The 13,412-nt window shown below is 43.0% G+C and overlaps 1 protein-coding gene across 3 annotated transcripts in view; it reads right to left on the minus strand.

Moving 5' to 3' along the window:
- Positions 1 to 443: 443 nt before the first annotated feature.
- TOP1MT (DNA topoisomerase I mitochondrial) overlaps positions 444 to 13,412 on the minus strand; it is a 100,591-nt gene continuing 87,622 nt past the window's right edge. For 2 of the 3 annotated variants that reach the window (XM_029592171.1, XM_029592173.1), the window contains exons 11-14: positions 3,393 to 3,520; positions 2,766 to 2,860; positions 1,486 to 1,635; positions 444 to 791 (exon numbers count right to left, since the gene is read on the minus strand). In XM_029592171.1, the coding sequence (XP_029448031.1) occupies positions 689 to 791; positions 1,486 to 1,635; positions 2,766 to 2,860; positions 3,393 to 3,520 (476 nt within the window). In that variant the 3' untranslated portion in view covers positions 444 to 688. Of the gene's footprint in view, positions 792 to 1,485; positions 1,670 to 2,765; positions 2,861 to 3,392; positions 3,521 to 13,412 lie in introns of all 3 variants that reach the window. The other variant, XM_029592172.1, reaches the window with a different exon arrangement.

Genomic DNA, 13,412 nt, shown 5'->3' on the forward strand with positions numbered 1-13,412 from the left:
AATTCACAAATCTGCGGAAAAAAAAAAAAAGAAAGAAAAGAAAAACAGGTAATGAACCAACCCGTTGTTAAAAAAAAAAATTTAAATTGCTCCATTAGGTTCCTTTTTCATTTTGTTCCTAAAAAATAAAGGTTCCTAACCCTTTTAAAATTAGTTTTTAACACTGAGAGCTTGCATCTAGGACCTAGCATGGATAACATTTCCACAAGAATGAAAGTTTATCATGAGAGCAGATCTCTGCCATTTGCTTGGCTTTTCCAGGTGCAGAAGAGGAATGCCAAACTGAGAAAAAGGTAGGGGGGAGGGACTTTCTGCATACATGAAACAGGAGGTAAGTGTGACATTTCCACCTGGAGGTTCGAGGAAGTTTACACTGCTGTTCACCAAGAAGCTCAGTACCATTATGTGCTGCTTTGGGAGTAAAGCACAATCACTACTCAAGATTCCCATCTTTAACTTTAATGTTTTGAACTCAGGTTTGTAATGAGATACAAAAACATGTCGTCTTTACATATACATATGTATATCTATATACACATAGATCAGAATGTCCCATCTAATTCACATTTGCTTGTGTAGAAAAAATAGAAAAGAATAAAAATTGTTGACAGAAAAAGGGAGGGGGGAGGGGCGGGAAAAAAAGAAAAAAAAAAGCACCAACGTGTCATGAGAGATAAGGTGGCAGCATTTAGAATTCAAAATCTGGCTCGGCCATTGCAATTGCCCAGGCAAACTTCTCCCTCTGGGTCTTATTGTAAATCTTCTCAATGGGCACGCCATACTTTTTACACCTGAAGGGTAAATCAAATAAAATGGTCAACAAGGCTATGGACGGTCAACATTTACTCAGAACAATCATGCAGAAATACAAGGTTAAAAATCTGTTTATAAGCGATACCTTTTTATTGGACTATGCACATTTGTGATTGGCTTTCAAGAGTTGTATTCTCTTCATTGGGTTATGCAAAAAACAGTGTCCCATAAAAATAACCTATAACTTGAACACAACACCATAGTACCAACAGTGAAAGACTGCAGAACCATCTAGCCTGCCCAGCAAGTTTTTTGAGGGGTAGCAGCAGCTGCCGCTCCATGAAGACTACCCCCAAGCCTTCTGCTAAGGGTAATGGGCAGCTGTATAGGAACTGATTGATTAAACTGGATATACTGTGACATGAAGTAACCAAGACACTGCAAAAATTAACATAAGATTTTTTGATCGCTTTCTCCATTATTAGTACATAAGGAATATTAAAAGGAAACACTCAGACCTATGTTCACGGACACATCAATGGTGACAATAAGAACCATAAGACTCATTTCGTCAGCCCATTTTCCCCCGGACCCTTCTTGATCTCTGGCTTCGATTCCCTGCCACCAAGGATCCTCCGTGCACATCCAATACTTTTCTTGCCTTCGCTCCCTCCCCTAGGAGACCACTCTTCCACGCATCAGCCAGCAAACAAGAACTGGACATTTACCTACCAGGCTACAGAGATCCTGGGGTCGAGGTAGTTGAGCTTGGACGTGCCCAGAGCGATCTGCTTGTTCTCCTCCTTGTCCGTCGCCTGCAGCTGGAGCTTCAGCAGCTGCTCTTCTATCCTCTCCTTCAGCTTCTTCTTTTTCTCCACTTCCCTGGCGGCACAGGAGGCAGGCACTCGTATGCGATCTCAAATTCAACGGGAACGAGGGGGACAAGGAAACGGGGAACAGGGTTTCATGCATTATAACCAGGGACCTTCGTATTCAGTTGTTTCCCAGGAATTTAGTACAACAACAAAACAAATGATGCTATACCTAGAAAAATAAGCTATTTTCTTCCACCGGGTTTCTCCTTTATTTTTGCTGCTGTTGTAACAAACACTGAAATTCCTGGGAAAAAAATAAGTTTAAAAAACCCTGAAAATGAAGGTTCCTAGCTATAATAAGGAAGATGAGTTTGGTTCCCAAGAGCAGCAGTGTAGAGAAAGTCACTGAAGGGGGGGTGCGGGGACTTCCAGGTTATCACTTTTGGCTAACGCTTGCCAGCCAACGCCAAACGTCAAGAGGTTTTGCATTTCCGCTCCCTACTGCAATGGCCAAGGCAGATGATGTGCAGAAACAGAGAGCCGAAAACATGAATTACGTGAACGGCAAGGCATTCATTGCACTGACTGGGAGGGAGCGTCATTTTTTTTTGCTTGCGTCTGTCACTTTCCCTAGTGAGAGCAGGGGACTGGGCAGGTGAAAGGGACTTTTAATTATTACTGTATTTGTTACCTTTAGAGACCTTCATTTTCAGTTATTTTTATTTTACTTTTCCTGGGAATCTATCTGTGTTTATTACAACATGAACAAAAATGCTATTTACCCAGAAAAATGACCAGACTTTTTTTCCCATTGCTCTTGTAAAAAAAACAAACCAAAAACCACAAACAAAACACACACACCAATACATTCCCAGAAAAAAAAAAAATACTGAACACAAAGGTCCCTAATTAAATTCTTCTGATTTGATGTACCGCATTGTTTTATTTATGATGTAAACTACTTTGGGTCCCTTTATGTGGGAGGGAAAGCCGGTATTGTGAGCACGAAATAGAAACGACAGCCCATGCTACCAGGGTGCTGAAAACACACCACAAGTGGATGTTTGAGGATTAAGGAAGTGACGCACAAGGCCAGAAAAAGTGAGAGAGAGATGACAGTGTTGCTCTGACCAAACGCGTCAGAGCAACACTGACCCGTTTGCATTTGTACTAAAATTGGTACCAAACAACACTTACTTCTTGGATTTTTCATCCTTGTTAGCTTTCAGATCTGCCTTGGCCCTCTTCAGCTCTTTTTTGGCCTCTGCTAACTGCTCTTCCTTGCCACTAATCTACAAACAGAAGGTGACAGCAATTCAGACACTGTCCTCGTTTACCCAAACTAAAGGGAAATCTGGTAGGGATTTATTTTTGGTACAATAACACGTTCAGACAAGGGAAAAGTTATATTAGGGGCAGGAAAGGACCTTTTTCTCACTCTGCTGCAGAAGTGGCTCCAGATGGAAAGCGATGTTTCAGTCTTCCTCAGAATCATCATGTGGAAATCGTCATAATGCAAGCAGAGGAGGGTAAAACTCCATGGACATTTATCCTCCCTTTCATAACCTAACAGATTATGTACCAATCTCTCTTTCAAAAAAAATGAGTTTATATTACGACGCCAGACACACAATATCCACCCTATGACCGCAAGTGAGTGAAATACTGATAAAATGCTGTTCAGTACAGCAAGGGAAGATTTCCAAAAACATGCTGAGTGGGTTCGATAAGCGGATAATTTTACCTGGGCTATCAGACGGGGACCCTATTACACTACCCTTAAAAAAACAAATATCTGAAAACCAGCAACACATTCTCATTTACCTTGGTCTGGAGATTCTGCATGGATTTTTCAAAGGTTTTGGGAAGTGCCCTCTGGTGATTACACAGAAGAGCTACTGCTCTGTTTGCTCGGTTGTACGACAGAATTTTTGCTGCCACGTTATCCTCCTCTGTTAAACCAAGAACACTGTTTTAAAAGGACAGAACAGTAAAGGAACGTCTATTCTGTGAAGCTGAGACATACAAGACACTGTGCACAGCAGTAAATATCTCTCTCCGTCAGTCAGTTGTGTGGAAAAAGGCATTTTTCAAAGCCGAGGCCACCATGCCTACCCCATGTAGAAATGCGCCATTTGTATTCTAATTATTGTAAGGTGCATTTCATACTCACTGTAACATACTATACATCAGGGGAAACCCCAAACACATTACCATCAGGTCCCTTTCATAACACTGAACCAACTGTTTGGTTTTAGTGTAAAAACAAAAGGTCAAACAAGTTGTAGATGATCCCTTTTTATTGGAACAACTTCAGAACTTTTTTTTTTTCACTAGCTTTTGACAGCAATGCTCCCTTCATTAAATCATAAGGACATTGTTTCCTCAACATACAAGTAAACTGATGAAGAAAGCAATGCATTAACAAGGGACTGAGCACACTGAAGAAGGAAAACAGCAGAAGCAAAGAGTGAAATTTGGAGATTAAACTTTACGGCAAATTTGATCACTGGCCCTGCCACTGTAACCAGTTATGAAAACTAGTTGTCAACAACCTACGGTAGGTAATTTTTTTTTGTTTACTGATTGTAGCAGACAATTTTTTTTTTTAATGTAATCTGTGGTAAAATGAGGGATCTTTGTGCTTGTTGTGATTTCTTAATTTGCACCGAGACCTGTTTGCTTTCATTGGAACCTCTCTATTGGGATGCCCTAACTCTCCTGTTTCATTAGTATCCTTCAAGGATACCTTCCTCTGAACCATGCCCTGCTGAGTGATTGACTGCTTTCCACCTTGTGCTACTTTAAAAGCTGTTCTGTCTCTTTTTTAAGGGTTAGTGCCAGTTTTGAATCCAGAGTCTGATAAGCTTAAGAGGAATTGAAATAAGAAGGGAAAAGGCACTTAAACGGGATCTGTTTGATTCATGAACACCAGAGAGAAAATGTTTTCCATTTAAAAAGTTGTCTTGATGCTAGAAATCTTACTCACTTCAGCAGGCAACTGAATAGAAGAGACTAGTTAACTTTCAACATCCATGCTTTCAGAGCCAAAGATTGAAGATTGGGATGAATATTTCCATTGTGATACATGAGCAAGGATGAGAATATTCTCAATTTTATTGGCTGCTAAACAGGTAGGCATTGAAGCCATGGAAACCAAATTTGACGTAGTCAAAAAGACTAACAAAGTCATTAAACCTTTTCATCTTCTTAATTTTTGTATTACTTGATTATGTACCATGTTTACTGTTAACAACTATATATTTTATGAATCTTTTTATTGTAACCTGCGTAGAACTGTGGATACTGCAGGGTATAAGTGTCTGGGGAATCAAGGAAAGGCATAGAGAAGGCCCCCGATTCCACTGAATTGAAAAAACATCCTTTGGAAGAGACTTTTCTTTGCTGCTCTCTTGGAGCAGTGGGTGGATGGCACTGCAAAGAGATCCATCTGTGGAGCGCCTCAAAGTTGAAACAGTTCCACTATGATAGCTCAATGACCATTCACATGGCTGTAGTTGGCGACTCAGTGCATCCACTATCTGATTCTGTTTTCCAGGGCGGCCAAGAACTAGCAGATACACATTGTGGGTCTCTTGACAAAGATTAAAAGAGCCTATTCTTCCTTGTTTGTTGATACAGAACACTGCTAATTGGTTGTCTGTTTGGATCAACACCACTTTCTCCTTTAACCAGACACCAAATACTTTGAGTGCACTGAAATTACTTTACAGACATCCTTCAGAGCTGAGAGCAATCTTTCCTTTGGAGACCCAAGATCCTTGAGTGCAAAGGCTGCTCAGATGAGCTTCTCCATCCTTGTTGGTGGCATCTGTGGCTATCGAAATTTGAAACTGAAGTTGATGAAAAAACTGGCCTGTTAAGATTGGAACAATCCAGCCACCCTGCCAGAGAATGGGTGCATATTGGATATCTCCACTTTTGGTGCCAAAGTAGTTGTAAGGTGCTGGTTTCACTGAACCTTCAAGGTACCACTGAGTATGTCTCATGTTATGATATGCAAAAGGGACAACATGAACTGCTGCAGTCATGTGACCCAACATTTTCATGAAAAAACAGCCAGAAACTTGTTCCTGGTCTGAAAAACTGGGATTATCTTGGTTAGGTCATGCACTCTACTGAGGAAGGAATTTATTTATTTACATGCCACGTTCTGGCACTTCAAAGCGGATTTCGTTCAGGTACTGTAGAGGGCTCACAGCCTAAATCTGTACCTGAGGTAATTGGTAGTAATATAGCTCTTAACATTGCGCTGCTCCTTTATAAAAAGATGAGTTCAAATAAAGGAAGCATAAATAGGTATAACTGAGTGGGGTTCAATTCAATAGACAGAAAGATATATATATATATATATATTTATATTTATATAAATATATAGCAACCCAAAAGCTAGGCAATAACTTCACTTTGTGCGTAATTAATGTAAACCAAAAAAACACTCCCTGTGGAGTAAAAGCACAGACTATCAATTTCAAATCACTTTTTCTCTTTTCTTTTTTTTATTTATACAAACATGTATCAAAAAACCAACATAAGAACATGCCATACTGGGTCAGACCAAGGGTCCATCAAGCCCAGCATCCTGTTTCCAACAGTGGCTAATCCAGGCCATAAGAACCTGGCAAGTACCCAAAAACTAAGTCTATTCCATGTTACCATTGCTAATGGCAGTGGCTATTCTCTAGGTGAACTTAATAGCAGGTAATGGACTTCTCCTCCAAGAACTTATCCAATCCTTTTTTAAACACGGCTATACTAACTGCACTAACCACATCCTCTGGCAACAAATTCCAGAGTTTAATTGTGCGTTGAGTAAAAAAGAACTTTCTCCGATTAGTTTTAAATGTGCCCCATGCTAACTTCATGGAGTGCCCCCTAGTCTTTCTACTATCCGAAAGAGTAAATAACCGATTCACATCTACCCGTTCTAGACCTCTCATGATTTTAAACCCCCCTCCCCCAGTGTAGTTGGGATGACATCTGCTTGGAACGCATGCTGGAATGCACAGCCAGAACAAGCTGCTGGAGGGCATGCACTCCAATCTAACAACTGGAGATAGGAGTGGTGAGGCGAGTCAGCGGCCACCGTTGACTATGAGAGGATGGAGGTGGCTGTAGGCAGCTAACACAGACCGTGGAACCCAGGAAGTTGCAGGCTAAGATACACACTGGAGAGGGCTTTAAATATGGTTGTGGGGAGTAGGGAAGAGGAGGGTGATATGGAATGAATGAGCTACGGATTATTCCCACTGGAGCACACCAGGCCCAGTATAATTTTAGTTAAAGATCTAGCCTTTAGCAACTCATAAATTATTTCTTTCTACATTCTTTTATATTCTTCCATAGAATGGCTCTAGTCTGTGCAGTTTATATTAAAAGTTCAATACAATCATTGAATACAAAAACTTCAATAATACATCCAATAAAAACAAACTAAAACAAATACTGTATCTTAAAAAAAACAAAATACATGTTGCTATATATGAGGCAATCAGTTGTCCTCCTCTAGGAGAAAAACAAGCACAACATTTATTTTAAAACTGGAGGAATATGCCACAAAATGTAGTTATTACATTAAAATCTTTGCCAACACTCAAGCCAGTGGTTTAGAAACTGTTCTCAGATAATCATCAGATATATACCAGATATACACCTCAAAGAGTTTCTTCTCTGTGTGTCAGAAAGGTCCTATGGGGTGGCTCGTTATGCATCAGAACAATTAGAGAAATTACTTATCTGATAATTTTGTTTTCCTTAGTGTAGACAGATGGACTCAGGACCAGTGGGTTTATGCTTCCCTGCCAGCAGATGGAGACGGAGCAAGCGGACATCACAGTATATTTAACCCTGCAGTGATCCCAGCCTGCCAGTATTCTCTTCAAAAGCAACTGTTGTCAGACTAGCAAAAAACTTGATGAAAAACAGTCAGCCATAACTGTACTCAATCAACACTGAACTCTATTTATTTTATTTATTTATTTATTAAGGCTTTTATATACCGAATTTCTTGATACAAATCAAATCAATTCGATTTACAATGAACTAAGTAGAATATACAATTAACCAATCAACAAGAGATACAGAGCATACAGTTACATTATAACAAGGAAGCCTTAACTTGGAGTAGGAAAATAAAGAAGGGGTGAACGGAGCAATAAATATATAAAGTGCAATAAAATAGAATAAATACTATATACAGTGGAGGGGGCTAGGAGCCAACCTCTCTTTAATGGATATTAGGCATGAGAAATTTGGAAAAGTTTTGTTTACAGAGATGTGTGGTGAACAATTCTAGATCAGGCAATGGAGTTTGTGGTGGGGAAGGCTTGGCTGAACAGCCATGTCTTTAGTTTCTTTTTAAAAGTTGTTAGACAAGTGATGTCTAATCTAGTAAGAACATAGGTACCCCAAGCGAGGGACTGGATGAACACTTACCAGAAAAGAAAAGTATGAAACCTATCTGGTTCACAAAGGAGGTGGCTGATAAAATAAAAGAACAGCGTTTAAGAAATATAAAAGATCCCAAAGGGAGGATCACAAGGAAGAATATCTGGTTAAACTGAGGGAGATGAAGAAAAAAATCAAGAAAGCGAAAAGGCTAGCGGAAGAAAGGATTGCCAAAGAGGTAAAGAGAGGTGACAAAACATTTTTCAAATACATCAGTGAAAAGAGAAAAGTCCAAAGTGGTATAGTGAAATTGAAAGGTGAAAAGGATCAATGGGTGGAAACAGATGAAGAAATGGCAGAAATATTAAATTAATACTTCAGTTCAGTGTTCACTAAAGAGGACCCTGGAGAAGGACCGTTGCTTGTAAACAGGAAACTGGAGGGGAGTGGAATGGATGAAACTCCATTCACGGAAGAGAATGTATGGGAAAAGCTAGGAAAACTGAAAGTGGACAAAGCCATGGGGCCTGATGAGGTTCATCCCAGGATACTGAGGGAGCTCAGAGATGTGCTGGCGGGTCCGCTGTGTGACCTGTTCAATAGATCCCTAGAAATGGGGGTGGTGCCGAGTGATTGCAGAAGAGCGGCGGTGGTCCCGCTTCACAAGAGTGGGAACAGAGAAGAGGCTGGTAACTACAGACCGGTTAGCCTCACCTCGGTGGAGGGAAAAGTAATGGAGTCGCTGTTGAAAGAAAGAATAGTGAACTATCTACAGTCGGGAGAATTGCTATACCAGAGGCAGCATGGCTTCACCAGGGGAAGATCCTGTCAGACAAATCTGATTGACTTTTTTGACTGGGTAACCAAGGAATTGGATCGAGGAAGAGCGCTCGATGTCATCTACTTGGACTTCAGCAAAGCTTTTGATACGGTTCCGCACAGGAGGCTTGTGAATAAAATGAGAAGCTTGGGAGTGAGTGCCAAGGTGGTGACCTGGATAGCAAACTGGTTGAAGGACAGAAGACAATGTGTGATAGTAAATGGAACTTTCTCGGAAGAGAGAGCGGTGATGAGCGGAGTGCCACCACCAGGCTCGGTGTTTGGACCGGTCCTGTTCAATATCTTTGCGAGCGACATTGTGGATGGATAGAAGGTAAGGTTTGGTTTTTTGCAGCTGATACTAAGATCTGCAACAGAGTGGACACGCCGGAAGGAGTGGAGAAAATCAGACAAGATTTAAGGAAGCTGGAAGACTGGTCGAAGATATGGCCGCTGAGATTCAATGCCAAGAAGTGCAGAGTCATGCATATGGGGTGTGGAAATCCGAAAAAAATGTATTTGATGGGGGGTGAAGGGCTGATGTGCACGGAGCAGGAGAGACCTTGGGATGATAGTGTCTAACGATCTGAAGTCGGCGAAACAAAGTGACAAGGCGATAGCTAAAGATAGAAGAATGCTGGGCCGCATAGAGAGAGGAATATCAAATAAGAAAAGGGAAGTGATTATCCCCTTGTACAGGTCCTTGGTGAGACCTCACCTGGAGTACTGTGCTCAGTTCTGGAGACCGTATCTCTGAAGGGACAGAGACAGGATGGAGGCGGTGCAGAGAAGGGCGACCAAAAAGGTGGATGGTCTTCATCGAATGTCTTATGAGGAGAGATTGAAGAACCTAAATATGTATACCCTGGAGGAAAGGAGGAGCAGGGGTGATATGATACAGACTTTCAGATACTTGAAAGGTTTTAATGATCCAAAGTCAACGACAAACCTTTTCTTCGGAAAAAAAAAATCAGCAGAACCAGGGGTCACGATTTAAAACTCCAGGGAGGAAGACTCAGAACCAATGTCAGGAAGTATTTCTTCATGGAGAGGGTGGACGCCTGGAACGCCCTTCCGGAGGAAGTGGTGAACACCAAAACTGTGAAGGATTTCAAAGGGGCGTGGGATAAACTTTGTGGATCCATAAAATCTAGAGGATGTGAATGAGAACAGACATGTTGGTGGCTCGCGGGAATGACGGCTACAACCTGGTGATTAATACCCTTATTCAATCAACATACACACAGTTAATGCGCTCCAACATTGCTCTATGCTTCAACGGCAAGAGGAAATGTGGAAAAAAGGATTTGCATTCACAAATAAGCAAGGGAGTAGCTTGCTTGTTGCGGCGGATACTACCCCAAATCAATTAAGCCTGATACTTCACTTTCAATGCATATCCAGCGTAGCACTCTGCTTCAACGACGGGGGGAATGAAGATAGAGGATTTACATTGACAACAACCAACAAGGACTGAGTTGCATAGTCTGGGTAAACAAATAAGCGTGGGAGTAGCTTGCTTGCTGCGGCTGTTACTACCCCGAATCAATTAAGCCTGATACTTCACTTGGAATACATATCCAGCGCAGCTCACTGCTTCAACGGCAGGGGGGAATGAAGAAAAGAAGATCTATATTCAGGCAACAACCAAGGACTGAATTACACAGGCTGGGTGGGCGTAGCTTGCTTATTGTGGCGGTTACTACCCCTAATCAATTAAGTTGGATACTTTATTTTTATGCAGCTCCAGCACTGCTCTCTGCATCAATGGCAGTGGGGAAGGAAATTAAAATAAAAAAAGTTACCAATAAGGGCCAAGAGTAACAGATAAGTATGAGAAAAATAAGAGTGAAAGCTTGCTGGGAAGACTGGATAGGCCATTTGGTCGTCTTCTGCCGTCATTTCTATGTTTCTATGTAATCCCATGGGACCCGTAGCCTTGCAGGAGGACTGTTGACACAAGCATTTGGCAGCCGAGGGCAGAAAGCTGAGACTATCTGTCTACACTAAGGAAAACAAAATTATCAGGTAATTCCTCTATTTCCTGGCAGGTAGACAGATGGACTCAGAACAAGTGGGATGTACCAAAGCTACTCCTGGATAGGGTGGGAGGCTGCCCGCAGTCCAGTCAACACCGCACATGCAAAGGCTGCATGCTCCCGGGTCTGCAAATTGACAATAAAACCTGGAAAAAGTATTTAAGAAGACCACTTCGCAGCTCGGCAGATGTTGATGGGAGAATCTAACCTCTGCCCATGACACTGCCTGAGCCCGAAACTACGTAGGCAACGGCTTTTCAGCATCCACATATGCAACCGTGACAACTTCCTCAATCCAGCGAGCTTTCTCAGCCCACGAAGCGGGTTCACCCATCTTCCCTCCACCATGAGGGACAAACAGGCAATCTGATTTCCGGAAGGCTCAGAATCCTCCAAATACCACATGACAAGTCTCTTGACAGCCAAGGAACGCAGGAGGCAATACTCCTCCGCATCCCTGACCTTATCCAGGGATGGCAAAGAAATGGACTGACTCAAATGAAACTCTGAGACCACCTTAGGCAAGAATGATGGAACAAAACATAACTGCAACGCCCCTGGAGTCGACTGAAGGAACGGCTCCCAGCAAGACAAGGCCAGCAGCTCAGAAATGCGACACGCAGAACATATAGCACCAGGAACACTGTCTTCAGGGTAAATAACCACCAGAAAAAGCTGCACAGCGATCATAACATTGAGCCTGCTAAAAAGAATTCCAGCACCAGGTTAAGACTCCACAAAGAACTGACAACCACAAGGGATGCCAAAGGTGATTCACTCCCTACAAGGAACTGGCCACATCAAGATGGGACGATACCTTTGAAACATACAAGAGCTGCAACCTGAACCATCAAGGAATTAAGGGCCAATCCTTTATTCAACCCATCCTGTAAAAAATTCAGATTAAGCAGGATCTTAATTGAATAAGGAAAAATACCACACTCCTCACACCAGGCCTCAAATACTGCAAACACTCTCCAAACCTGCACAAATGCCAAAGAAGTGGAGAACTTCCGATCAAAAAGGCCAAACCGTAAGACAGAACCAAGCCGGATCCTCGTGAAGAACCGGCCCCTGCTACATGAGATCCACGTGCAGTGGAAGTCGAAGGGGATCCTCCAGGAGTCTCTGCAGGGGGGATCCTCCCAGAGTCTCTGCAAATCTGAATACCACAGATGCCTGGGCCAATCAGGAGTCACCAGGAGTATATGGACTCTGATCCAGCAAATGATCCTACCCACCAAGGGCCACAGAGGAAAGGCATAAAGCAGTTCATCTTCCAGTCAGGACTGAACAAAAACACAGATGCCCCAGGACCACAACTCTCTCCTGCGACTGAAGAAGCGAGGAACCTTTGCACTGCGCCAGAAGTCACCAGAAGGTTGAAAGACAGGAGGCCCCCATGATCCACTATCAGCAGAAACACCTCAGCAGACAACACCCACTCTCTGGGGACCAGACTCTCCTTGCTGAGAAAGTCTGCTTGTACGTTGTCTTTTCCTGCGATATGGGAGGCCAAAGTCATCTTATAGATATATATTGCCCATTCCATGAGGGGGTCTATCTCCTGCAACACTTGCTGGCTCTTGGTGCCTCCCTGGTGATTGATGTAGGCCACCGTCGTCGCGTTGTCCAACATCACATGGACCACTTGACCCTGTATTCTGTGGCCGAACTGCAAGTACATCAACTTGACTGCCCAAGCCTTCCAGGTGATTGATGTTCCAGAGGGCCCTCTTCGGCCGTCCAATGACCCTGTGCGGCCAAGCCGCGACAGTGAGCTCACCATCCCAGGAGACTCACATCCATTGTGAGAATCAACCAGGTTGGAGAGGAAAAGGAAACACCCTTTCTCAGATGAACCTCCTGCAACCACCACTGGAGGCAAGAACAGATGTCCAATGGCAAATGGAGGCGAACCGAATAGTCCTGAGACTGCGGGTTCCAATCAGACAGCAGTAAGCACTGAAGAGGATGCATATGCACCCTTGCCCATGGTACCAATTCCAGGGCTGTTGCCATTAAACCGAGCACCGGAAGATAGCTCCACACTGTCGGGCATATCGTGTTCATCAACTGACGCACTAGGGACATCAATTTCTGAATCTGTGCGACTGGCAGAAAAAGCCTTGCCAAGTCTCGTGTCGAACCAAACACCCAGATACTCCAACAACTGAGAAGGCTGGGAGACTGCTCTTGGCCAGGTTCAGCAGCCAACTGAGCTCTTGCAGCAAAGAGAACACTTTGTTGTCACCAAGCCACTCTCTTCCAATGATTTGGCTCGAATCAGCCAGTCGTTCAAGTATGGATGCGCCAGGATTCCATCTTTTCGCAGTGCCACTGCCAGTGCCACAACCTTGGAAAATGTTCTGGGAGCGGTAACCAGACCAAGGACAGTGTCCGAAAGTGATAATGGCAATCCAGCACCACAAAGCACAGAATACACTGGTGTTCCAACCAGATGTGAATGAGATCCAGGATGGGGTGAAAAAAACCTTCCTTCTTGAGCACAACGAAATAGATGAAATAAATGGAATAACACCCTGCATTTTCCTGAGACGCAGGTACTGGAACCTCA

The sequence above is a fragment of the Rhinatrema bivittatum genome, chromosome 2 (genome assembly GCF_901001135.1).
Source record: "Rhinatrema bivittatum chromosome 2, aRhiBiv1.1, whole genome shotgun sequence".
Classification (NCBI taxonomy): domain Eukaryota; kingdom Metazoa; phylum Chordata; class Amphibia; order Gymnophiona; family Rhinatrematidae; genus Rhinatrema; species Rhinatrema bivittatum.